At 42.1% G+C, this 24,651-nt stretch overlaps 2 protein-coding genes across 4 annotated transcripts; one reads left to right on the top strand and one right to left on the bottom strand.

The window, feature by feature from the left end:
* Nucleotides 1-1,380: 1,380 nt before the first annotated feature.
* On the bottom strand, nt 1,381-10,744 carry ppp1r10 (protein phosphatase 1, regulatory subunit 10). 3 transcript variants are annotated; one of them, XM_026348388.1, is made up of 18 exons: nt 10,433-10,744; nt 7,143-7,251; nt 6,944-7,030; nt 6,245-6,380; nt 6,106-6,157; nt 5,931-6,023; nt 5,719-5,847; nt 5,526-5,631; nt 5,288-5,391; nt 5,067-5,194; nt 4,794-4,944; nt 4,489-4,632; nt 4,131-4,377; nt 3,936-4,011; nt 3,605-3,826; nt 3,302-3,431; nt 2,844-3,209; nt 1,381-2,739 (listed from the first exon to the last, which is right to left on the bottom strand). In XM_026348388.1, the coding sequence occupies exons 2-18, from the start codon at nt 7,247-7,249 to the stop codon at nt 2,579-2,581; spliced, it is 2,439 nt and encodes an 812-aa protein (XP_026204173.1). In that variant the 5' UTR covers nt 7,250-7,251; nt 10,433-10,744; the 3' UTR covers nt 1,381-2,578. The 3 variants fall into 3 exon arrangements, with proteins under 3 accessions (XP_026204173.1, XP_026204175.1, XP_026204174.1); XM_026348390.1 differs by having other exon boundaries at nt 3,605-3,823; XM_026348389.1 differs by having other exon boundaries at nt 10,644-10,743.
* Nucleotides 10,745-11,435: 691 nt separating this feature from the next.
* Nucleotides 11,436-14,599, top strand: mrps18b (mitochondrial ribosomal protein S18B). The gene is made up of 7 exons (XM_026346808.1): nt 11,436-11,534; nt 12,098-12,272; nt 12,348-12,445; nt 12,523-12,591; nt 13,265-13,331; nt 13,417-13,476; nt 14,264-14,599. Exons 1-7 carry the CDS (start codon nt 11,454-11,456, stop codon nt 14,458-14,460), a joined length of 747 nt encoding a protein of 248 aa, XP_026202593.1. The 5' UTR covers nt 11,436-11,453; the 3' UTR covers nt 14,461-14,599.
* Nucleotides 14,600-24,651: the final 10,052 nt, after the last annotated feature.

Genomic DNA, 24,651 nt, shown 5'->3' with positions numbered 1-24,651 from the left:
GCACACACACACACACACACACACACACACACACACACGCACACACACACTATTGGTCGTCCTGCTTGAATAGGATGCAAATACCAGGTTCAAAGTGAAGCACAATGCATCAGCTCATGAGCACCAATACTAACACACATGTTGTTTGAGCTCAACAGTCTTTCACTGCACACACGCACACACACTCCTACTCACTGCATCGTTCCTCTGCAATGATGAGGCAACAAATGTGTTTCTATGTGCACAAACTAAAGAAACGAATAAGTATTAGAGTCGGAGTGATCACAGTTGTGAGCACAGATGAAGTCATTTTACTGTATATCAATGTCCATGCAAACGTGTATGAAAAATGTAAATAACCATATAGCAATTTGATTTTATAATCAAACATCAAGTGAGTTGCTCAGAAACGACTGAACTCCACCTTCCCAAACCCACACTGACACACCTTCTTTAGTTCAGTGAGTCTTACGTTTTTATTGGACAGTTAAACAGTAGAGAAACAGAAACTCACATGAGGAGAGAGGGACGTTGCAGATGTCAAAGAAATGCATATACTGTCCCCTTACATGGTGGTTTCCATTTTCTGCCACCTCATTCTTCAACTTCACTACATGTCAGAGTCAAACAGCTAGTATTTTTACTGCATTACACATATTTAATAAATGCAGTTGGATCTCTGAATCAGATTAACAACACAAAACAGTGTAATCACCAGATTTTATTCATCCCTGCTGTTGGGTTGGTGCTGAAGGAAGGTTAGATGGTTAGACCAGGAAACCTCTGATTATAACACGGTGTATAAGGAGTTCAAATTAGCTCATTCCCAGCTGCACCATCAAAAAATGATTAGGAAATAAACTGGGTTATTACAGTATTACTGTTTCAGTTTACAGTTATTAAGTTATGATAATGTCACTTCATTAGGTAAATGTGGTTAGTTTTGTTTCTACAGATCTTTTTTCTCACAGTAGTGTATTGTTATCATATGGAAACCTTTCAAATATTAAACTTTATTAAAAACGTCATGGCATTTCTTTATCAAGATATAATAAGAGTTTTGTAAGTCTAACATTCTCTATCTACAGTATATAATATTTCTCCTCCTTGCTTGCTAATGGGGTACTGAATTCATACCATAAAGCCTTGAAATATATTTCATTATATTCATGTTAAAATTGGGAAGACTACAGGATGAAATCTTGGTTTGTTTTATCAAACTGGACAAATATCATAAGTAATCTCTTCTTGTTGTTATTCAGGTGTTTGCACTGTGTCCAGGTCTCTGGAGTTATGGTGTAGTTGATCCAAACTGCTTGTTGGACTTTGGGACTTGTTGGACAGAAACAACAGCAGCTTTTCTATTTGGACATTTATTTAATACACTTTGTAGAAAAGAATTCAACTGCTAATATGACCGTGTATGACTCTGTATTCAAACATGAATACAAATGTTTCATACTGACAAAAAATCTGAACCCATATTAAAAAGGGCAGAAATTCTCACAACTGTATCAAAAAAAACAAAAAACAAAACAAAACATGGAGGGAGCAACAAAAAACATTACATTCGTACAGTCCCACAAGAGACGCAAAGCTCATTGTTTTCACAGAAAACACTCAATGTAGCTGAGCCACAGAGCGCTCCATCATACATCTGACTCGTTAACACTGGAAATATGAAGGTGGAGTACAGAAGACGTAGACGGCAGCTCTGAGGTCAGGGAGAAGCTGCTGGTCTGACAGCACGCGCGATGCTCATGATTGTCTTACCACACGCTTGTGTCAAACCGACCTGCGAGCTGCCGAGCCGCAGCACCAGTGGGGAAGCTAATATGACAACACATGCTGCTGTCGCTTCTTTACAATCTCTTCATATTTGATATCAGCGTTTTTAAGAAAAGAAATAAGCGAGGCCTTCGTCGTCAGCTCAGCAGAATTCATTTCTAATTTCTCTTTTAGAATTGGCCAAAATAAAGCAGGTTAAATACAATGCCGTCCTTTTTAAATCATGGGTTGGCCTTTATAAAGTGCTTCCTAAATCATCATCATGTAAATAGGGGAAAACATTTCTGACTCTTCTGTACAAAGCTGACTGATGAAGTCACAAAATCAAACATGGAATATCACAATATACAGTACAACAACCACAGTAGGAAGGAAACTCAGTTGTGTGGAAATCTTCACGATGAGTCGGACACTTCTGTTTGGTCGACCATGTTAGCGGCATGGAAAGTGACGGAGCGGGTTGGCGGCTAGCTGCAGTGACTCAGACGTAGTGGTCAAGTGTAGCAGCTTCTTTCAATCACACAGTTAAAAATGATCACAGTAAAAACACACAGTCCACTTAGTGATCATCTCGCAGCCTTCAAGTCCCTCAGTCAAGCTCTCCTGCCTCGCTTGTTCTTTTTCTCTCTCAGGTGAGACACGTCTCACTGCTTCAGGACAGTTACCTGCAACATGACATCACAGACAGAACCTCCTCTTTTTGTGTTTGTGTCATAAACATCGGGCTCAGAACCCTGCAGTGGTTTGATCGCACAGAATGGCTCTCCCAGAGGCCCACCGGCGGCGGCACCTAGTGTCCATGCTGTGGGTGCTGGTTGTGTTGGTTGTTAGCAGGATGGTTGGGGGGCAACGGTGGCCCGTTTACTCCGGGGTGGTAGAAAGCACAGTTGCCCTCGTATCTGCAGCTTCCCTTCATCATGAAGTGACGACACACAGGCCTCTTGGACATGTCTTAGAGGAGAAAACAGCAGCGTTAGCTTTATTTACCTCAACTCTGAACACATCAATGAATTCAAGTTTATCAAATTTAGATGTACAAAAGAAGGAGCATGTACCATTCATGCTGTGTCCTCCCCTGGGTCCTCCTCGTCCTCGACCCCTGAAGCCCAGCTCTCCTCCTCCTCCTCCTCTGCCGCGGCCTCCACGGTGAAAATGACCCCCTCTGTGGGGACCTCCCCTCATGGAGTCGTCTCCCCAGTAGTTGCCATTGTCACCCCGGCCCTGGCCCGGGGGTGGCCCCATCATGCGCGGGCCTCCACCTGCATTGAAGGGTGGTCCGTGGTTGTGAGGGGGCGGAGGGTGGTTGAAGTGCGGACCACCGGGCGGGTTGTTGGGTGGGTAGCCTCCGTTCATTGGCATCTGCATGTGCATGTTGTTAATGTTGTTCATCCCTGGGCCGTGGCCTAGTAAACCTGGGTTGACTACATGGAAAGAACAGCCGGTTGAAAACAAAGAGCAACAGCAGGAGCAGAGCAGGTGATGCTACAACTACAACAGGAGAGATCAGGTTTACCTGGTGGTGGTCCACCCTGATTCTGGTTCTGGTTTTGATTCTGCTGAAGGGAGCCCAGTAGCTGTTTAATCTTGTCGGAGAAGTCGGGCTGCTTGATCAAGTCTTCTGTAGACTGGTTACCAGTAGCACCCTGTTGACAGATAGCTGGTATTAGCTACACACAACAAGCACACATACGCAGTTTGACCAACTGCTTTCTTTGTCGAAAGAAGAAAAGCAGGATAGCATCATACACACACTGAAACACAAACACACTGAACAAACATCAAGCTTCTCCTGCTCACCATACTGTTTTGTATTTACCATGATGGAAGAGAGCAGTTCTTGTACATTGACAGTTGGAGCTGCGGGGTTGTTGACGGTGTTGGTAGCCTGCGGGCTGCGGGAGCTGTTGCTGAGGTTCCCCATGAGGTTGGCCAGGACTGGAGGCAGCTTGGAGCCCTCGTTCTGGGCCATGGTGGAGCCCTGCTGTGATGTGGTGTCCATGGGCTCAACGTAGCTATCGTCCAGCATTGAGGAGTCCTGCTGGAAACACGAGACTGACGGCTTAGCAGGGCAGAATTACAGTGTACAGAGTAAGTTTAACAAGAGATAACCACAGGAGACTGAATGTGGTTTATTTTGGTGTACAAACCTCATCCAAAGGAATAAGTCGGGGGGGCATGGGTTCATAAGGCTCTGGGTCTGGTTCATGTGGACTGTCAGGCACACTAGTGAAAAAAGGTTGGAAAATACATTTATTATTATTTAATTCATTCATAAACTCTTCTTATCAAAACTTTGTAACTGTTTTAGATTCAGAAATAAAAACTAATGACTAAGGTCCTACCTCTCTTTGTTGAGGAAGATCTCCTGCAGGATGCCCATCTCACGGTCTCTCTGGGTGAGTTTCTCCGTGCTGTTGGCCCCAGGGATGACCAAGCTCCCGGCCAACGTAAGGGGCCTTGGGGGTGTCCAGGGAACTCTCTCTTCCATTGTGTCATGAGAGAGGCGACGAGCCATCTCAAATGTCTGCCTGTCCATCATCAGCTCTCGTTTGGCAGCCTCACCAAAGTCCTTGATCTTATTGACATTGACTGTGAATAAAGTGTGACAATATTATCAATAATTCCTACTGTCAAATAGTCTCACAACAAACAGCCCACTTGGACTCTTAAGACACCTCAGCTCAGAAACATATGTCCTACCTCTCTCTGTCTCATCAAGATCAAAGTAGAAGTAGTGTTTAAGCTGCTCCTCCTCCGCCCAGTGAACTGTCTTCTTCTTCTTGCCCTTCTTAGTCAACCTTTCTTCTTCTCCACGTGGTTCTGCCAAAGCATTTGGCTTCTCACCTACAAACACCATCACACAATGAAAGAGAAATGTGTCAGGACATGTTGAACTCTCATACTTAACTCATACAAACTGGAAAAATACCTACACGTAGTGTGATGTAAAGCATCTCATTAAACTAGTCAACAACCATGTAGGCAAGGGGCTCTAAAGATTTTACCGTTGTCAGAAGTTTCAGGGTCCTCGGAGGGAACAGGGGTGCCGGGCTGCTCTGGCTCCTGGTTCTCATCAGCAGAAGTGGTGGAGGCAGCAGTATCTGGAGATGATGGTTTAGTTGAATACGCAGATGGTTTGCTGTCAAAGGGACTTGCCTGAGGACAAAAATGTCAGTTTTAGATTTTAGTTCCATAATCAACTGTGATTTCTTGACTTAAAAAGAAAAAACTTTTTATTTATTTCATATTAGGGCAAACAGAATAAAGCCAGTCAGTACCTTGTTAGACGTGGGAGAGACAGCCTTGGAATTAGCTGTAGTACTAGCATTGGGCTTCTTCTTCTTAATCTTGATCCCAGGTACCGGGGCAGAGTTCAGAGCATCCAGGAACCCCATACCCTCCATTGCTGCAGTTAAAACATGAGAAAACAGTGAACACCACATCACTACCATCTGTGTTAAATACACTTCTGTATTTGTGGCATGTGTTTGGGACTTACGCTGAGCTGGAATGATCTTGACTTTGATCTCTTTGGCAGAGTTCGAAGGGGTGTTGAGGGGTTTATATTTTTTCTCCAGAGGTGGCGCATCTGATGGACCAGAGCTGTTGAGGAGAAAACAAACATAAAAGGACAGTTGTAAACACCATCATCGACCATGTGAGGGCAGCAATGACTCAGCTTCACAACTGCACCACATGAAGGTGCTGTGTTCCCAGACATAAAGAGGAAACCGCACCTGGGTCTTTTGAGGACCGGAGGCTTAATGTTGTACTTGTCACCCAGCTGTGGGGCAGTGGGTGCCTTCTTAGGGGGGGCAGGGTTGGGAGTGTCCATCTCCAGTCCTACAGGACACAACACAAAGTGATTATTTTATATAGAACTTTTCCAAACCCAACAATACTGTGAAACACATGGCTGCTTGGTGTTACCTATGGAGCGAATCTTGGCATGGCTAGGCGCGTGTGCTTTAGGTTTCTCCTTCTTCTTCTCCTCATCTCCACTCTTTTCCTTCACTTCCCGCACTGGCACCTTGCTCTCCTCTTTCTTCTTTTTCTTATCTATAAGCGAAGTATAGAGTTACTAACAGCTGCAGAAATGGGGGCTGTAAAATGAGAAGTATTTCAAAATGATGAGTGTGTACCAGCAGGAGAGTTGCTACTGCTGCTTGAGACACTCTGGGAGCGGATCGTAGCCATCCAGCCGTCTACGAGCACGGATGCCAGCTTCCTTAGCTCTACAAGGTAAAAGCATATTAGTGGCATACACACTACTGTGCACATCACAGTCACAGGTTTTTCATGTGCAAACAAACTGACCTTCAGTCTCTGCGCTCTTGCTGAGCTGCTTCACCAGCTTGGCTGTGTTGTTCTGAGAGAATATTAAAGCAGGTTTAGTTGACAGTTGCCCATACAGTGTAGTGGAAACCTGAAAACGTGTTAAGCAATTCAACAGTACCTGTTTGAGGTGATCCACTTTGAGAGGCAGCTTCTGGAGAGTGAGCAGGATGAGCTGTAGTAGAGGTGTGTTGTTGGTGGTTTTGGAGTAGGTGAGCCAGGAGTTGAGCAGCCTGTAGCCGCCAACTCTGATAAACCTGGATGAAAGAGGCAACAGTGGTTTAGAATGAAGAAGGACTGCAGTGAAGGGCTGTTGCGGTCTCTGAATGCATGCTAACATGTTTTATTATTATGAATTCAATATGGCACTTTTTAAATACATGTGAAGTTGACATGCATACGCCACAGAGAACACAGACAAACCAGAAAATAAATCACACTATGTACTGTAGTTTTTGCAACTTTATTGATCCCTGCGGCAAAGTTAAAGCCAGAAGATACTTAGGCCAGTCCAGACGCAAGGTTTGACTTTTAACTTGTGTACTTAAAATTAACACACAGAACTGAATGCATTAAAGTGTACTGTAAATAATTACTATTATTACTAATTACTATTAATAACTCAAGAAATCTATATAAATGTGGCATGGACCCGGACCTACTTGTACGTTTAATCACTTCAAAGATCTTCAAACAGGGCAGGTATAATTGTAAGAATTACATGCAAACAAGCACAGTGTGTTGGTATAATAGGTTTAAGTTCAGTGGAACTGAAATTGAATGTTTCATACATCGCATACAAAGCTGAATCAAGCCTTACCGGTTAAGGACATCATGGGATTTGGTCTGCAGCAAGATGTTCAGGTACATACATCTACTGACCATCTTGGTAGAAGCTTTCATCAGGCTGCAGTCAAAGAAAGCAGAAGGGTCAACATATCAGCTAAATTAAATCAATTAAACTAAAGTTTTACCCATGACGACACAGAAAAGCATCCAGTCTCATTTCAGCTGCTTACCTAAACACCTTTGGGACTCCCTCCAAGCTGCGAAGCTCTCCATCCTTCCCCAGCAGAGCCTCCACGCCCTTCAAAATCTCTCTGGGGTCCACTGGTCCCCCTGCCATACCTGCCATACCACACACATCAAACAGTTATTGGACACACCAACAGGACACAGACATACCACATTTTCAGTTTTCATTGACCTTGGCAAACAATTTTTAAGAGGAATTTTGTGAGGACTGTTTGCCTGACAAATAGTAGGGGGAGCTCCATGCTATAAAACGTTATCCAGCTTAATCTTCCTCAAGTGGACGTGGACAACAAAGTCACAGCTTGAGATTCACCTCATCACCAAACACCAGCTGAATTTTGTTTCATCATTCCATCAAAGTCCAAACACAACAAATCATACACAACACCTAAACCAGAAGAACAGAAGTCATCAGATTCTGAGCTGCAGCATAACCAACAAGCTGCCAAACACAATTACTTCCAAAGCAACCAACAAAGTAGTGACTCAGGAACAGACCACTCTGACCCACTGGCCAGTAAATCTGTCAGGAAATTTCAAAAGCTACCTAGACTGATGATCTTATTTACATGGTCACATACAACATCACTAGAAGTACAGGCAGCATTGTCTACCAATCAGGCAGTCGTAAAGTCTGGCAGTCAAGCGTGCACAGAGCCCACTGGCTTCAGAGTGTTGCCTCATACTTCAGATGTTTGTTGAATGTTTCATGAGGCCCAACTTGACACCAGTTCAGCTGGGCCATGCTCTGGACACGGCAAGTTAATCCTTTGGGGCTTTTACTTTGCAGGCCAGGACATTTAGTCTGATATGATGTTCATTTGTGTGTGTGAGAGAACACGGTTTATTCCAGGTGAGTCTAGAATTAAAGAGGAAGCAGCAAGGCAGACAAGAAAACTGCATGTTGATCAAATGTCTGTAACATTTTACAGAATCACTATTACTAATCACTAACTTTTTTACTTTATTTAACCATTTCCCTGCTCATGTTAAAAAAAGAACCGACTAAAACAAGAACTCTTGACTTGGGTATTGCCATTTAGACTGAAGATGTATTAATGTATCATTATTAATTAATGTGTGTATATCTGTATTTATCAAGTAAAACATAAAGCGAGGTTGGTTTTCTTATAAGAATAAAAGTTACCAAAAGAAGGGTCTTTTTTTTTTTTTTTTTACAACAAACGTTAATGATACTGCTTCATCAGCTTTTTAATAACACATACCTGTCACAGTCATTCATATGTGTGGATAATTGCAACTGAAACAAGGAGAACGGGAACAGATGACACAATAATGAAAATTAACTCCTTTCACTAATTAACATTGGTGAAAAGGTGAATGGCACAAATTCCGATAATATGCATCATCAAATTAAATCATGATTGGTAACTCTATGGAGTATGAATTACTTGAAAAAGTGTAGCATTGGTTAGTCTTACGTCATTCTGTATCACTGGAAATGTGAATATCAGACCCGGGTTTCATTCTATTGGACTGCAGACAGGTCACTTACTGCCACCTGCAGGTTAGTGTATGTTTACACACAACATTGTTCATGTAGTTACACACAGTAGAAGTGCATTACATAGGAAGACAGTTGTTAGTGCAACGGTACATGACAATGGTGTAAACTGTCACACATTGATCTGCATGTAACAAAAAGAAGGGTGATGGGTGGTTTATAAATCCATTCAAATGTACTTATTATCTTTAAACCATTCAAAGTAAGCTGAACAAAACAGCCTTCACTAAGCCAGATAGTCTTTATGAACGTTTTTGCTTTTATGGTTTTTAAAATTATCACGACAAAAGGTCTTATGAATGCCTAAGAGTGATTTATTGCCCAACTTCTTGAGCTCTGTGAGCATGCACTTATTTTATCACGTATATGCATTGTATAATGACTCTTTTCCCCCTTTGGTGCCAAATCACGTAAAGAACCTGCAACTCTGGTTGAAATCAATTCACTGGAAATGTCATGATGTGAGGAATCAGTTAGGTCTTACCCGTGGTAACTGTTGTAGTAGAAGTTTTAAATAGTCTCAGACCTCCACAACACTGCAAATAACCCAACTCCTGTAAATGTCACAGTTGTTACACATATACACAACATTAGTGGAGAACATGACCTTTGATCCTGGTTCAGTGGGACAGATCAACAAGATTAATGGAGCAGTCATACTGTGGTGTTCCTACATATCCAGGAACACCAGGCAAAACAACCTATGGTCGTAGTCAGTGACCAAGCTTTCTACAACAAGCATGTGGCTCTAAGGTATAATAAGGTATAATATGCTGTAGTCGTTCAAAAGGCTTAAGAATCGAGTAAGTGTGTACAACAGCCTCGTTTATGTAAGAGCCCTTCCCGCAGATTGAACGGGCTGGCACCAGGCACCAGGCACCAGGCCTCGGCTCCTGCTGCTGCTGACGCTAAGCTGCTCGACACGGGGGAGGGACAGGAGGCTGACTGCTGATCAGAGCCCTCCCTCGTTAACCACTTCGACGACGGCACCGACCGCTACACAAACAACAATGGCTCTGAGTGGAAGAACCGTGCTGCTGGGACGGAAACACAAGGCAGGCGCCGAGCAGCCGCCTCGCTTATGGCAGATCAGTCACACAAGGCTCTGGACACTTTTCACTGGTGTGAACCACCAGACAGACAAAGACCCAGTCCAAACGTCGCTCCGACAACATGGCTGCTCCCCGGAGCTGTCCGAAAAGCAAACCACAAGCAGTCCGCCATGTCTGCGCTGCGAAAAACCATCTCGCTCGAGTCATCCTGCAATCTTTATCCACAGATTGCCGAGTGCATGGTGCGGGATTTCGGGAATTCCCTGTGCTATAATTAAACATTTCACCACACATAAAATGTCCACAATCCTCAAACTAATGCAATCTTTATGTGTAGATTGCGGTGGGTTTCGTTCCGTGGAGCAGCCCCTACAAAGTATTTGGCAGGCGAAAAGTCCGACTTCGTGGTCTACAGTTTCCTATGCCTACGGCAATCTTTATGAATAGATTGCTTATGGTTATTTTTGCGAATTTCCTGATGTTTTATTTGTACAGTTCGCCCATTCAGTCTCACACATAAAGAAACGGAGCCGTGTGCCTCCGTCCACTTTCCTGTGTGAGCTCATACTATAACTTTGTCTCTAATGCCAAAAACCAAGCCAACTCACGAGTGCTGCTAGCCAGCTAGCGCTAGCTAGCCTATTATCTACGGCTATGTCGTGTGATCGATTCAATTGAACTTCGAAAATCAACTTACTATTGATACTACAGATCCTCAGCGTCTCGGGTATATTGTAATGTGCTTTTCAGGCACTTATAGCTCTTATTTCATAAACTTTATGTCGTTAACCTTCATGGTTTTAATATCAACTGAAAGACTTCTTATGGGTGGGGCTGTGATAGCTAAAGGCTAGCCTTTCCTTCAGGAACAAAGTGGAGGCAAAAAATAGTAATCAAATGTCCATTACTTGAAGAAAAAAATATGAATTTGAGCAGAGTTGTTCAAAGTCCTCGACGGTTTAGTCTTCGGCAAAGCAAATACCTCATACCTGCAAAACACAGAAAAAACACACATTTAAGTCCGGCGTTCTCACAAACTTCGTCGTTCTTCGTCTACTTCCAAGTTTGTTGTTGGCTTTTTGAATTCATTCAATAGGAACTTCACGTTAAACACAGACAAATTGTGGAAAATAAGAGTTGTTTCTCTCTGACTTCACTTACCTTTGACTAATCCAGGAATGAGCTCCAGGAGGAGGGACTCTGCTTTTATACTCCGTGACGATTTTTACGTCAGTGGCAGCGTTTTTTGTCACTTTTGGTAGAAACAAAATGGCGGCCAACTGACCTTATCTGCACGGTCAATGACACAATGGCGTATCTCACATGTCGTCTACCGTTCTGGTTCTTTACTCGTTAGATTCATCATTAAAATGTTAGATTTTTAAATTAGAAATGACGCAGCAAGGGACACCAACGCCTTTTGTTAATGTAGTTGGATCTTAGCAATGTTTTAATATATAATTTTAGTTCATAACTTTTCTTCAAAATGGCGACTAGTTTATCTGTCCTGGCTGTGGTGTCACATGACCTACTGAATAACTATGCTGCATTTAACAATAAATTAAACCAACATACAGAAATAACATGAAAGCGTTCTGTTTCATACACAATGTTAATTCTCTATTGCTAAAAAAAAAATAAAAAGAAAAGGCTCTTGATTTACCTATAACGTTACTTGATCTTTCACCTTTCACCTACAACCCCACTGCGTCAGAAAAATGGCTGCCTCCATCCAAGGCATCGCGAAGGTTTTGTGCAGTGTATCGCCTTCAATTTTACTTCCATTACGACAGTATCGGGTATTATATTAATTTAACTCATCCGATTAACCGTATCCGCTGCACTGACGTATTTGAATGTTGGAGTTAGAAGAACAAAATGACTATTCTAGGTTCTCCTCTGCTGTGCATGTAGCTTGATAGCCAAACAAAAGCAGTGATATGTTGTCGAGGACGACAAAATACAAAGTTGTGTGTGTGCGCGTATATTTTTGTTATTAAATTATCAACATTAGTACACCCTTAATATGACATTATATTATGGCATATTCATATCGGCGGAACGTTTCTTACGACGCCAAACAGAAGGGTAATGTTAGGTTAGGGTAGCGGTTAAGCTAGCTGCTAAATGTCATGCATGGGAATCACTCGTATTTCGTTTTTACAAGTTAACTCATATATGACTAAAGTGGCGATTGTAAAGTAACCACAAACGTAACGTTTTCCATGTGCTTCATCCGTTTATGGCGTGAGACATGAAGCGTAACTCCAGTATTAAAGTGAAAAAGTGTGACGCTGATGTACCATAGAGGACGTGGTGTTTGGAGTATTGTGTACTTAGGTGATCTTTTTTGTGCTTTTAGTCGGGTCTGCAGAGACTGCAAGTGAGAACATGTCCAGCTCTCTCTCCATTTGTAACGTTACCCCGGAGTCGCTCTCTCTGCAAAACAGCATCACTCCAGAATGAGGATGCTGCTCAGGCGGCCGAGGCTCTCTCCCGTTACAAAGAAAGACCTTGGGATTATCTGGAGAGTGAAGGTACATGCATTTTAAAAGTCTAATATTTAGCACATGCATTAGGTTTTACAACGTAACAGTAATTTCCCCTCACAGAATACACTGAGAAGTATGGATCTGACCCAGTGTGGACCGGCTACAGGCGGAACCATAAAGGAGGCATTCCCCCACAAAAGACACGCAAGACCTGCATAGTGAGATTCTGTTTGTATCCACTGGTTTTAGCTCACATTAGTTCCAAACATTACCTTAACACTGTCTGTTTCTACAGAGAGGAGACAAGAAGTGTGCAAACCCCTGTCCAATTTGTCGAGATCCAAACATCATCATCCATCCTCAGGTGAGTTCACTCCTCAGTCACTACAAGTGTCACAACGCATATACTGTTGACTTACAATACACAGTAGTACTCAGTTATTACAATCAGCAGCTCAAATAAAGGCTGTGGTGAAGGTTTCATACTTAATCAGGGTGGAATCTTGTCGAATCTTCACTCAAACATACGTAACCTTATTAGATGATGCTTTCCTAAATGCTTGTGATGTCACTGACTTCATTAACCAGGCAAATTTCAAGTGATAAAATAAAGTAAAACTTTTACCATCCTTTTGATAAAGATCCTAAAATGTGGCCTTGATACAGTGTAAAAGAAGGACAGAGTCACTGTTTGCAGATGGCTTCAAATATCATATTGAATACTTCTTGTAACATTTCTTCCCTAAATGCTTAATCCCTAAGTGTTTTATCATAGGATAGATCACTTAGAACAATGTTGCAGTGACTCTTCCTTCTACAGGCACATGGACCCTCCCCTAACAGTTTAACAGAGCCACTAGGTTCCTTCACAGCAGGGTTCAAGCCTTCAGGATTTTTTCAAAATTAGCAGTTTATCAATTTCAAATCTTCAACTTAATAATGAAGTTGGCAAATGGTGAATACTTAATACTTTCTGAAGCCACTGTATGTAGCCATGTGCCTTCCTTTAGATGCTAAGCATGTGTTTTCTGTTATAGAATGTGAAATTGTTGCAGCAGTTCATCAGTCCCCAAACTGGAATGGTGTATGATCCCACTCGAACTGGTAAGTCGCAGAGTGATAAAAGTCATAAGATGCATTAAAGGGCTTTGAGCTGATCACCAGGTGACCCTTGTTCTACTGTCTCCAGGAGTGTGCATGAAACAGCAGAAGAAGCTGACCGAGGTGATCAACACAGCACGAGATCATGGTACAGACTTTTATGTTTTTTAAAGCTAATTCTTTGTGGGGGTTTCACATTCTGTTATTGATGGTGGATGAAGCGTTGGGACTTTTTATAAAGCTGTGTTAATCAGAATGTATGATGGTATGATGTCTTATAAGGGTCCAATCAGACAAATACATTTTTGGTCATGTCTTTGAAATTTTTATCTTGTCTAATCAGACAATTGGCAGCACATTGTCAGTCATCATATTTGTACAAATGCAGAATAATCGGTCAATAGAAACCCAAGGCATACGTTTTGATTATTGATCTGTCAGCTATTGAGACTGTCATGGATGAAACATATGTGCAGATGTTATTTTAGTAATCTGAAAGACATTGTTCACTTAATCATCTGGTTTGAGACTAAACTTCTCTGATAAATAGCAGAATTTATTCTGTAAAAGAATCGATCGTCACAGTGAAAACGGAATAATGAAATATAAATATAAGTAAATAAAAGAGGAAACGTCCGGTTGCTGATCCAACACCTGATCATCAGATTTTTGATCCAGGCATTTCCCATCATGCCCTGAGGTCTTTCAGGTGGTGGAGAGCAACTACATTGCCTGGCTTCAAAATCTGCAGCCACTTGGGTCTCAAGAGACTGTCGTTGCTTACGTATTCATGACATCAGAGCAAGTCGGGGTCATGTAATACACGCTGATCACTGGGAATCTTGCTCATCTAGAACGAGTCTACTATGACTCAGGTTTTGTGACTTCTTAAATTTTTTGAAGGTATCTTCTTAACATCCTGTGTCGTCTTTCAGGATTTCTGCCCTTCCAGATTCCTTATGTGGAGTTTTCAGGAGAGGACTACTCCAATTCCCATGATGCTGTGGGATTCACTCCATCTCCCCCATGTTTAACTTCTGGTGATACTTGGTATAAATGGTATGGTGCAATAACACCTGATGAGGATCAAGTGGCTAAAGTCAAGAAGATGTACAAGGTTTATTTAAAGTGATGGAGCCTAAAGAAGCAGTGCTGTGGATCCAGTACTTCTAACTTCAGTTGCACCTGTGTGTCTCTTTTCAACCACGTGCATTACCTCCATGTTTTATGTACAGTGAACTTGCACAATAAACCACATGATGGAAAAAAAATGTTTTCAAAGTGTTCCTTTAGTAGATCTTCACATCAGTTCATTATTCAACATGTTGACTTAAAGTTCCAGTGTCTGTCCAACCTGTTCAAACGGTTCCATTCCAGAAGAAAACACATAACCTCCAAAAGATACAACATTAATATCAGGGGCATCGTGGCTCGCAACAGTCCGTTAGTACAGTGACACACACTACCAGCTCAGGCTAATCCATTACTGTGGGCCAGTATTACATCAGTTTTAGCTAACGACAGATCAAATTATTTATATATATATATATATGTATGTATTAAACACATCCACTCACTGACTCCCTTTAAAATATCCACCTGTACAATCTAATGTGATCCAATACAGCAGCTCCTCCATCAATTCTCCTTTTACCAGAGGATAATTTCTTCTTTTTTGTGGAGTCATTCCCATTTCTTTTTATTGGTAAAAATAAGCAAGGATAGTAGTATAGGAAGTGTTTTACAAGACCAACTCATACTTTTAGGATTCTGTTGGTAACTGGACGCTGCAGTCGATCGTGCTGATGTTGAACTGTATCAGAAGACCAGTGCAGTTTTATACTGAAGGTACAGGTGAGCTGCAATATATTTATATCATTCATATTTGTTTCAGTTATTAAAACTAATATTGAATTTCTAAGAATTTATATAATCTGGATTCACGAGTAATTATTATTTATTTATTATTATTCATTAAAAACGGCTGATGTTAATAAATCATGCTAATAAATCTTATGATAATAAATAAGTGTGGTTCTCACTAAAAGTCATGGCCCTACAATACACACAGCATCTGACCTTTAAAGTCCAATTAAGGTGCTGCTTTTGTTAAAATTCATGTCTTTATTGAATCATTTTGAATTGAGATGATTCATGTTTATATGCTTCTTTGGAGGCACTGCTGCTACTTATGCAACAATCACAGTATTATTAACACTGCTGCTCATAAAGACATAACAATACAATACTTCTAATGTCTAATATCAGACAGACAGAGGGTCTGACCCAACTTCTGACAATGTTCTATCCAACTTCATGTTTCCTACAGTTTATGTAATAGGAGGTGGCTGTGGCTCAATAGGTAGAGCAGTTGTCAGTTGGTTCGATTCCCAGCTGCCACGTCACATGCCAAAGTGTCCTTGGGCAAGATACTGAACCTCAAGTCGCCCCCCGGTGAGTCAGGTAAGCTGCATAGCAGCTCTGCCATCGGTGTGTGAATGTGTGTGTGTGTGTGAGAATGGGTGAATTATTATTATTCTACATGTAGTCATTTGTTTTACATATATTAGGATTTTGGACGTTGTTCTATCACCTGATTTCCACCATGAGGCATCAATGAGTCTTATTTTATCTGATCATGGTGTTTATCTTCACAAAGTAAGTCGTCTCCATTTGCTTACTGCACAATGTTTGCAGTTAATTCTAATCAAATGTTTTGTGTTGTTTTTCACAGATGAAACTGTCGAGTGCCTCATATAGACACACACACTGTGATGTGTGGATGTGTCAACAGCGTTTTTCTTATACTACAAACAATATTCTATTCTCTTCTAACGTCCATTGTACTGGTGAAATTTACACGTCAACTCAGACTGAGACTAAAAGGAAAGATACCACAAGGGTGAACATTTGAATTTGGTTAAAGAAACCTTTTAAATGAACATGAATCAATTTTATTATTTTGATTTTATTATTTTAAAAGTTTGAATTTAGGCCAGTTTGGAGTTGCTAATTGTTGAAAATTAAAAACCTTGACATTTACTTCACTGGTGTGTACAACAGCGACACCCTCTGTCCTTAGACCCTCGATTCGGATGAGGAAAAACTCCCTCTTATCAACCCTTAAATGCAGCAGTTCCAAAACCCAGTCCTTAGGTCCCGCTGCCCTAACCACTGCTGATTATCTGGATCAGGTCAGAAGCTGTAAGATACACCTGAGCCAGGTTACCAGCAGTAGGTTGGGCAGGGCTAGCAGAACAACAAGCAGGACAGGTGGGACTCAGGACCGAGTTAGGGAACCACTTTTTAATGGTAGGAAAAAGAATGGAAGAAACCTCAGGGAGAGCATCGGAGGAGGGATCCCTCTCCCAGGACGGACAGAGGTGCACTAGATGACGAGTGCAGAAAGTATGAAAGGACAGCATGTTGTCACCTGTTGTGACCTGTAAGATGAAAACCAGCTCACAGTGTGGTGAAAATACTGAGCACTGCACCACCCATCACATGTCTTCAGTCAGGTGTAGAGTGTTTTTGTTCAGTGACGTGTTTTGTGCATCAGCTCGCAGGCTTGAAGATCCTTGAGAAGGATTTGCGAATTCTCTTCAAATGCGTCTTCTTGGTTTTGACTTGAACAAATCCTGTGGTTGCTGCCTCTGAGTCGGTGTTTGAATTATGAGCGGCTGGGTTGTATGAATCAGCTTTATCCATATCAAGTGGCTTCTCCTCAGTCCCTGCAGCAGTGGTGCCCTGTGAGCCGGTTTTCTCTGAGAAGCTTTTATTTACCTGTTGGCCTGTAAAGAACTTGCGAATCCTCTTCAAACGATTCTTCTTGGTTTTGACTTGAACAAATCCAGTGGTCTCTGCTTTCTGACTATCAGAGACAGGTGAAGCTGCCTTGTTAGTGTCAGGCGACTGCACATCAGTCCCTGCAGTGATGGTCTCATCTAGGTCTGTTTCCTCTGGTGGTCTGTCATTATTGTCAGCAGTAGATTGGGTTCTGGAATTCGGGGCAGAGGGGCTGGTTTCCTTTAAACCAGCGATGGCTGATGCTTCATCATTAGTGCCAGCAGCGCTGTTGTCATCAGCTGAGAGTAGATCATCAGTGCAAGTTCCAACATCTCTGAATGCTGAGAAGGACTTGAATGGAACTGATGAGTCCTTCTGTCGGTAGCAAAGTGATACATCACTGGTGCCACCATCAGCTGAAAGTAGATCATCCGTACACGTTCCAACATCTCTAGATGCTGGTAAAGACTTGGATGGAACTGATGAGTCTGGTCTGTTGTTATTATCCGCAGCACTTCTGTCAGATTGGGTTCTGTTTTCTGGAACAGAGGTGCTGGCTTCATTCAAACCATCTGTGCCTGATGGTTCATCACTGGTGCCAGCCTCGTTATTTTCCCCCACCCAAGGCTTGAATTTACCTGTTGACTCGTTCAGTTGGCCGAGTAACTTCGTCAAGCAGTCTGGTGACACATACAGAGTGGGGTTAATGTCTTTCCACTGTAGCTTGGTAATAAAATGGTTCTCCAGAGCATCGCTGGCCTTGATTCTTTTTTCCGGATCCACTTTCAGCATGTGTTTAAGGAGGCATAAAAGGGCCATTGTGTCTTTGCGCTCCTGGATATTACCCATCAGGTCCGGGCTAAACTCGAGCATATCTTCAAGACTGGGAGTGGGTTCATTGCTCTCAGTACATTTATGGGGCGTTCCCTTTGTTGCGTCGATGTATTCTTGATGTGTATTCATCTTCCATGAAGGGGTAGGGGAGTCTTCATCCTTTCTGAAAAAGGAGTTAGTATAAAGTCCAGAATCCAGCAAGTGATCATCGATCTGGCCCTGTATCTCCACTGTTTCTTTAATGACTTTGTATTCACACCCTGGGTAAAGGCTTTGGCCAAGGCACATGAAGGCTAAAACACAGCCGAGAGACCACATGTCTACAGCCTCATCAAGCTCAAGACCCAGGATGACCTCAGGGGCCCTAAAGGGAAGTGGCTGAATCATTCTGCCGGGACCCCCTTGGAGTAGCCAAAGTGGCCGAGCCATGCCGAAATCAATGAGTTTTACCATGACGGAGTGACGCTGACGGTTGATAAACATGATATTGTCCGGCTTGATGTCTGCATGCACCATACCTATGCTCTTGAGGGCGTTCAGAGCCACCAGCAACTGCTGTGTGATCATTTGGATCTCAAACAGATGCATTGGCCTAAACTTCATTTCCCTCATATAATCATAGAGCGTTACGTCCAACATCTCGAATGCCAGACAGACATATCCACTGTAATGAAAATGCTCAGTTAGTTTAACCAGGTTTACCTTGTCTGGGTCGAGCCTCCTGAGTTCCTGAAGCATTAACAACTCGATCGTACCACTCTCATCACTGCCCAGAATCTTCAAAGCCATCTTCTCCTTGGTGTCCACTTTTGTGCACTGGGCCACTTTCCCAAAACAGCCCTCACCCAGGACCTTCTCCACCAGGTACTGACTGGATTTACTAGAGAGAATCTCATGTCGTTTGATCTCAACCCTTTTTCGGGTATGACTTGATGATACTGTTCCCATTTCTAAAGGTTCAATGCTGCCAATGAAACTTGGAATCTCACTTGGAAATGATCAGCAAGAGCTTATTGAAAGTTCTAAAGGCCACATGAAGAATCAGGAAGTGACATCACAGTCATCAGAGGCTTTGATCTGTCAGCAGTCAATTTAAAAAATAATATTCAGAAAGTGATGTCACCATCACATTTTGAAAGTAAACAGATTAGAAACATGAAATATTTAGTTTGTTTGTGTATTTATTTGACTGACAATTCATTTATGTCTTCTTTTATTTATTATTTATTTGTTAGTCCGCTAAGAGAAGACACACGTCTCCTGATTGTCTCCATTTATTTCCTGAATGTTTGAGAGTCCATGTGAGTTTTCATGATTTGATTTCGCCACATTTAAGACTTTTAATCGAAGGGAAAAATAAACCAAACGGGCAACACTGCAGCAGAGAGGAACGTTTCTCCAAACTGCATTCCTTATTATTAGAAGACAAAGAGGTTAGGCTGGATCTTACATTTAAGCTGGTAAAAAGCTAGGTTCTTCAGTCTTATTAATAAGGTCCTTGCAGCATCCTCTTCACTCAGAAAACACTGAATTATCGCCCTAATTATCCCAATAATAGTTAAATTACTACAAACATCATTTTACACTAAATAAACAGTTGTTAGAATGACTGCATCAGTATCAGCATCCTGAATTACAAATGCTCATCTCAACACACTATAACGTATATTCAATCAGATGATGATGATGATGATGATGATGATGAAGTCGAAAATCCGCCTTGCGACTGTGCTTCATAAATTAAAACCTCGTCCAGTCAGGGACGTTTGTAGTCAGTCTGCACACAACTCCAAAACACACGTGTATGTAAAGTCGGTGAGTTGATGTTCAGTGCTGCAGGACACAGACACACAGATGTGTGCAGATGTGCACATTTCTTCTGTAAACTCTAAAGCAAACGTTCAGGCTGCTTTTACGCACAGTGGTGAAATGTGAGTTTTTGAAAAAAATAAAAAAAATAAAAAATAAAAAAAATCGTCTCCATTTGCTTACTGCACAATGTTTGCAGTTAATTCTAATCAAATGTTTTGTGTTGTTTTTCACAGATGAAACTGTCGAGTGCCTCATATAGACACACACACTGTGATGTGTGGATGTGTCAACAGCGTTTTTCTTATACTACAAACAATATTCTATTCTCTTCTAACGTCCATTGTACTGGTGAAATTTACACGTCAACTCAGACTGAGACTAAAAGGAAAGATACCACAAGGGTGAACATTTGAATTTGGTTAAAGAAACCTTTTAAATGAACATGAATCAATTTTATTATTTTGATTTTATTATTTTAAAAGTTTGAATTTAGGCCAGTTTGGAGTTGCTAATTGTTGAAAATTAAAAACCTTGACATTTACTTCACTGGTGTGTACAACAGCGACACCCTCTGTCCTTAGACCCTCGATTCGGATGAGGAAAAACTCCCTCTTATCAACCCTTAAATGCAGCAGTTCCAAAACCCAGTCCTTAGGTCCCGCTGCCCTAACCACTGCTGATTATCTGGATCAGGTCAGAAGCTGTAAGATACACCTGAGCCAGGTTACCAGCAGTAGGTTGGGCAGGGCTAGCAGAACAACAAGCAGGACAGGTGGGACTCAGGACCGAGTTAGGGAACCACTTTTTAATGGTAGGAAAAAGAATGGAAGAAACCTCAGGGAGAGCAACGGAGGAGGGATCCCTCTCCCAGGACGGACAGAGGTGCACTAGATGACGAGTGCAGAAAGTATGAAAGGACAGCATGTTGTCACCTGTTGTGACCTGTAAGATGAAAACCAGCTCACAGTGTGGTGAAAATACTGAGCACTGCACCACCCATCACATGTCTTCAGTCAGGTGTAGAGTGTTTTTGTTCAGTGACGTGTTTTGTGCATCAGCTCGCAGGCTTGAAGATCCTTGAGAAGGATTTGCGAATTCTCTTCAAATGCGTCTTCTTGGTTTTGACTTGAACAAATCCTGTGGTTGCTGCCTCTGAGTCGGTGTTTGAATTATGAGCGGCTGGGTTGTATGAATCAGCTTTATCCATATCAAGTGGCTTCTCCTCAGTCCCTGCAGCAGTGGTGCCCTGTGAGCCGGTTTTCTCTGAGAAGCTTTTATTTACCTGTTGGCCTGTAAAGAACTTGCGAATCCTCTTCAAACGATTCTTCTTGGTTTTGACTTGAACAAATCCAGTGGTCTCTGCTTTCTGACTATCAGAGACAGGTGAAGCTGCCTTGTTAGTGTCAGGCGACTGCACATCAGTCCCTGCAGTGATGGTCTCATCTAGGTCTGTTTCCTCTGGTGGTCTGTCATTATTGTCAGCAGTAGATTGGGTTCTGGAATTCGGGGCAGAGGGGCTGGTTTCCTTTAAACCAGCGATGGCTGATGCTTCATCATTAGTGCCAGCAGCGCTGTTGTCATCAGCTGAGAGTAGATCATCAGTGCAAGTTCCAACATCTCTGAATGCTGAGAAGGACTTGAATGGAACTGATGAGTCCTTCTGTCGGTAGCAAAGTGATACATCACTGGTGCCACCATCAGCTGAAAGTAGATCATCCGTACACGTTCCAACATCTCTAGATGCTGGTAAAGACTTGGATGGAACTGATGAGTCTGGTCTGTTGTTATTATCCGCAGCACTTCTGTCAGATTGGGTTCTGTTTTCTGGAACAGAGGTGCTGGCTTCATTCAAACCATCAGTGCCTGATGGTTCATCACTGGTGCCAGCCTCGTTATTTTCCCCCACCCAAGGCTTGAATTTACCTGTTGACTCGTTCAGTTGGCCGAGTAACTTCGTCAAGCAGTCTGGTGACACATACAGAGTGGGGTTAATGTCTTTCCACTGTAGCTTGGTAATAAAATGGTTCTCCAGAGCATCGCTGGCCTTGATTCTTTTTTCCGGATCCACTTTCAGCATGTGTTTAAGGAGGCATAAAAGGGCCATTGTGTCTTTGCGCTCCTGGATATTACCCATCAGGTCCGGGCTAAACTCGAGCATATCTTCAAGACTGGGAGTGGGTTCATTGCTCTCAGTACATTTATGGGGCGTTCCCTTTGTTGCGTCGATGTATTCTTGATGTGTATTCATCTTCCATGAAGGGGTAGGGGAGTCTTCATCCTTTCTGAAAAAGGAGTTAGTATAAAGTCCAGAATCCAGCAAGTGATCATCGATCTGGCCCTGTATCTCCACTGTTTCTTTAATGACTTTGTATTCACACCCTGGGTAAAGGCTTTGGCCAAGGCACATGAAGGCTAAAACACAGCCGAGAGACCACATGTCTACAGCCTCATCAAGCTCAAGACCCAGGATGACCTCAGGGGCCCTAAAGGGAAGTGGCTGAATCATTCTGCCGGGACCCCCTTGGAGTAGCCAAAGTGGCCGAGCCATGCCGAAATCAATGAGTTTTACCATGACGGAGTGACGCTGACGGTTGATAAACATGATATTGTCCGGCTTGATGTCTGCATGCACCATACCTATGCTCTTGAGGGCGTTCAGAGCCACCAGCAACTGCTGTGTGATCATTTGGATCTCAAACAGATGCATTGGCCTAAACTTCATTTCCCTCATATAATCATAGAGCGTTACGTCCAACATCTCGAATGCCAGACAGACATATCCACTGTAATGAAAATGCTCAGTTAGTTTAACCAGGTTTACCTTGTCTGGGTCGAGCCTCCTGAGTTCCTGAAGCATTAACAACTCGATCGTACCACTCTCATCACTGCCCAGAATCTTCAAAGCCATCTTCTCCTTGGTGTCCACTTTTGTGCACTGGGCCACTTTCCCAAAACAGCCCTCACCCAGGACCTTCTCCACCAGGTACTGACTGGATTTACTAGAGAGAATCTCATGTCGTTTGATCTCAACCCTTTTTCGGGTATGACTTGATGATACTGTTCCCATTTCTAAAGGTTCAATGCTGCCAATGAAACTTGGAATCTCACTTGGAAATGATCAGCAAGAGCTTATTGAAAGTTCTAAAGGCCACATGAAGAATCAGGAAGTGACATCACAGTCATCAGAGGCTTTGATCTGTCAGCAGTCAATTTAAAAAATAATATTCAGAAAGTGATGTCACCATCACATTTTGAAAGTAAACAGATTAGAAACATGAAATATTTAGTTTGTTTGTGTATTTATTTGACTGACAATTCATTTATGTCTTCTTTTATTTATTATTTATTTGTTAGTCCGCTAAGAGAAGACACACGTCTCCTGATTGTCTCCATTTATTTCCTGAATGTTTGAGAGTCCATGTGAGTTTTCATGATTTGATTTCGCCACATTTAAGACTTTTAATCGAAGGGAAAAATAAACCAAACGGGCAACACTGCAGCAGAGAGGAACGTTTCTCCAAACTGCATTCCTTATTATTAGAAGACAAAGAGGTTAGGCTGGATCTTACATTTAAGCTGGTAAAAAGCTAGGTTCTTCAGTCTTATTAATAAGGTCCTTGCAGCATCCTCTTCACTCAGAAAACACTGAATTATCGCCCTAATTATCCCAATAATAGTTAAATTACTACAAACATCATTTTACACTAAATAAACAGTTGTTAGAATGACTGCATCAGTATCAGCATCCTGAATTACAAATGCTCATCTCAACACACTATAACGTATATTCAATCAGATGATGATGATGATGATGATGATGATGAAGTCGAAAATCCGCCTTGCGACTGTGCTTCATAAATTAAAACCTCGTCCAGTCAGGGACGTTTGTAGTCAGTCTGCACACAACTCCAAAACACACGTGTATGTAAAGTCGGTGAGTTGATGTTCAGTGCTGCAGGACACAGACACACAGATGTGTGCAGATGTGCACATTTCTTCTGTAAACTCTAAAGCAAACGTTCAGGCTGCTTTTACGCACAGTGGTGAAATGTGAGTTTTTGAAAAAAATAAAAAAAATAAAAAATAAAAAAAATCGTCTCCATTTGCTTACTGCACAATGTTTGCAGTTAATTCTAATCAAATGTTTTGTGTTGTTTTTCACAGATGAAACTGTCGAGTGCCTCATATAGACACACACACTGTGATGTGTGGATGTGTCAACAGCGTTTTTCTTATACTACAAACAATATTCTATTCTCTTCTAACGTCCATTGTACTGGTGAAATTTACACGTCAACTCAGACTGAGACTAAAAGGAAAGATACCACAAGGGTGAACATTTGAATTTGGTTAAAGAAACCTTTTAAATGAACATGAATCAATTTTATTATTTTGATTTTATTATTTTAAAAGTTTGAATTTAGGCCAGTTTGGAGTTGCTAATTGTTGAAAATTAAAAACCTTGACATTTACTTCACTGGTGTGTACAACAGCGACACCCTCTGTCCTTAGACCCTCGATTCGGATGAGGAAAAACTCCCTCTTATCAACCCTTAAATGCAGCAGTTCCAAAACCCAGTCCTTAGGTCCCGCTGCCCTAACCACTGCTGATTATCTGGATCAGGTCAGAAGCTGTAAGATACACCTGAGCCAGGTTACCAGCAGTAGGTTGGGCAGGGCTAGCAGAACAACAAGCAGGACAGGTGGGACTCAGGACCGAGTTAGGGAACCACTTTTTAATGGTAGGAAAAAGAATGGAAGAAACCTCAGGGAGAGCAACGGAGGAGGGATCCCTCTCCCAGGACGGACAGAGGTGCACTAGATGACGAGTGCAGAAAGTATGAAAGGACAGCATGTTGTCACCTGTTGTGACCTGTAAGATGAAAACCAG

This window comes from Anabas testudineus, chromosome 11, assembly GCF_900324465.2.
Source record: "Anabas testudineus chromosome 11, fAnaTes1.2, whole genome shotgun sequence".
Classification (NCBI taxonomy): Eukaryota; Metazoa; Chordata; class Actinopteri; order Anabantiformes; family Anabantidae; genus Anabas; species Anabas testudineus.
This window is presented reverse-complemented; position numbering and strand designations above follow the sequence as displayed.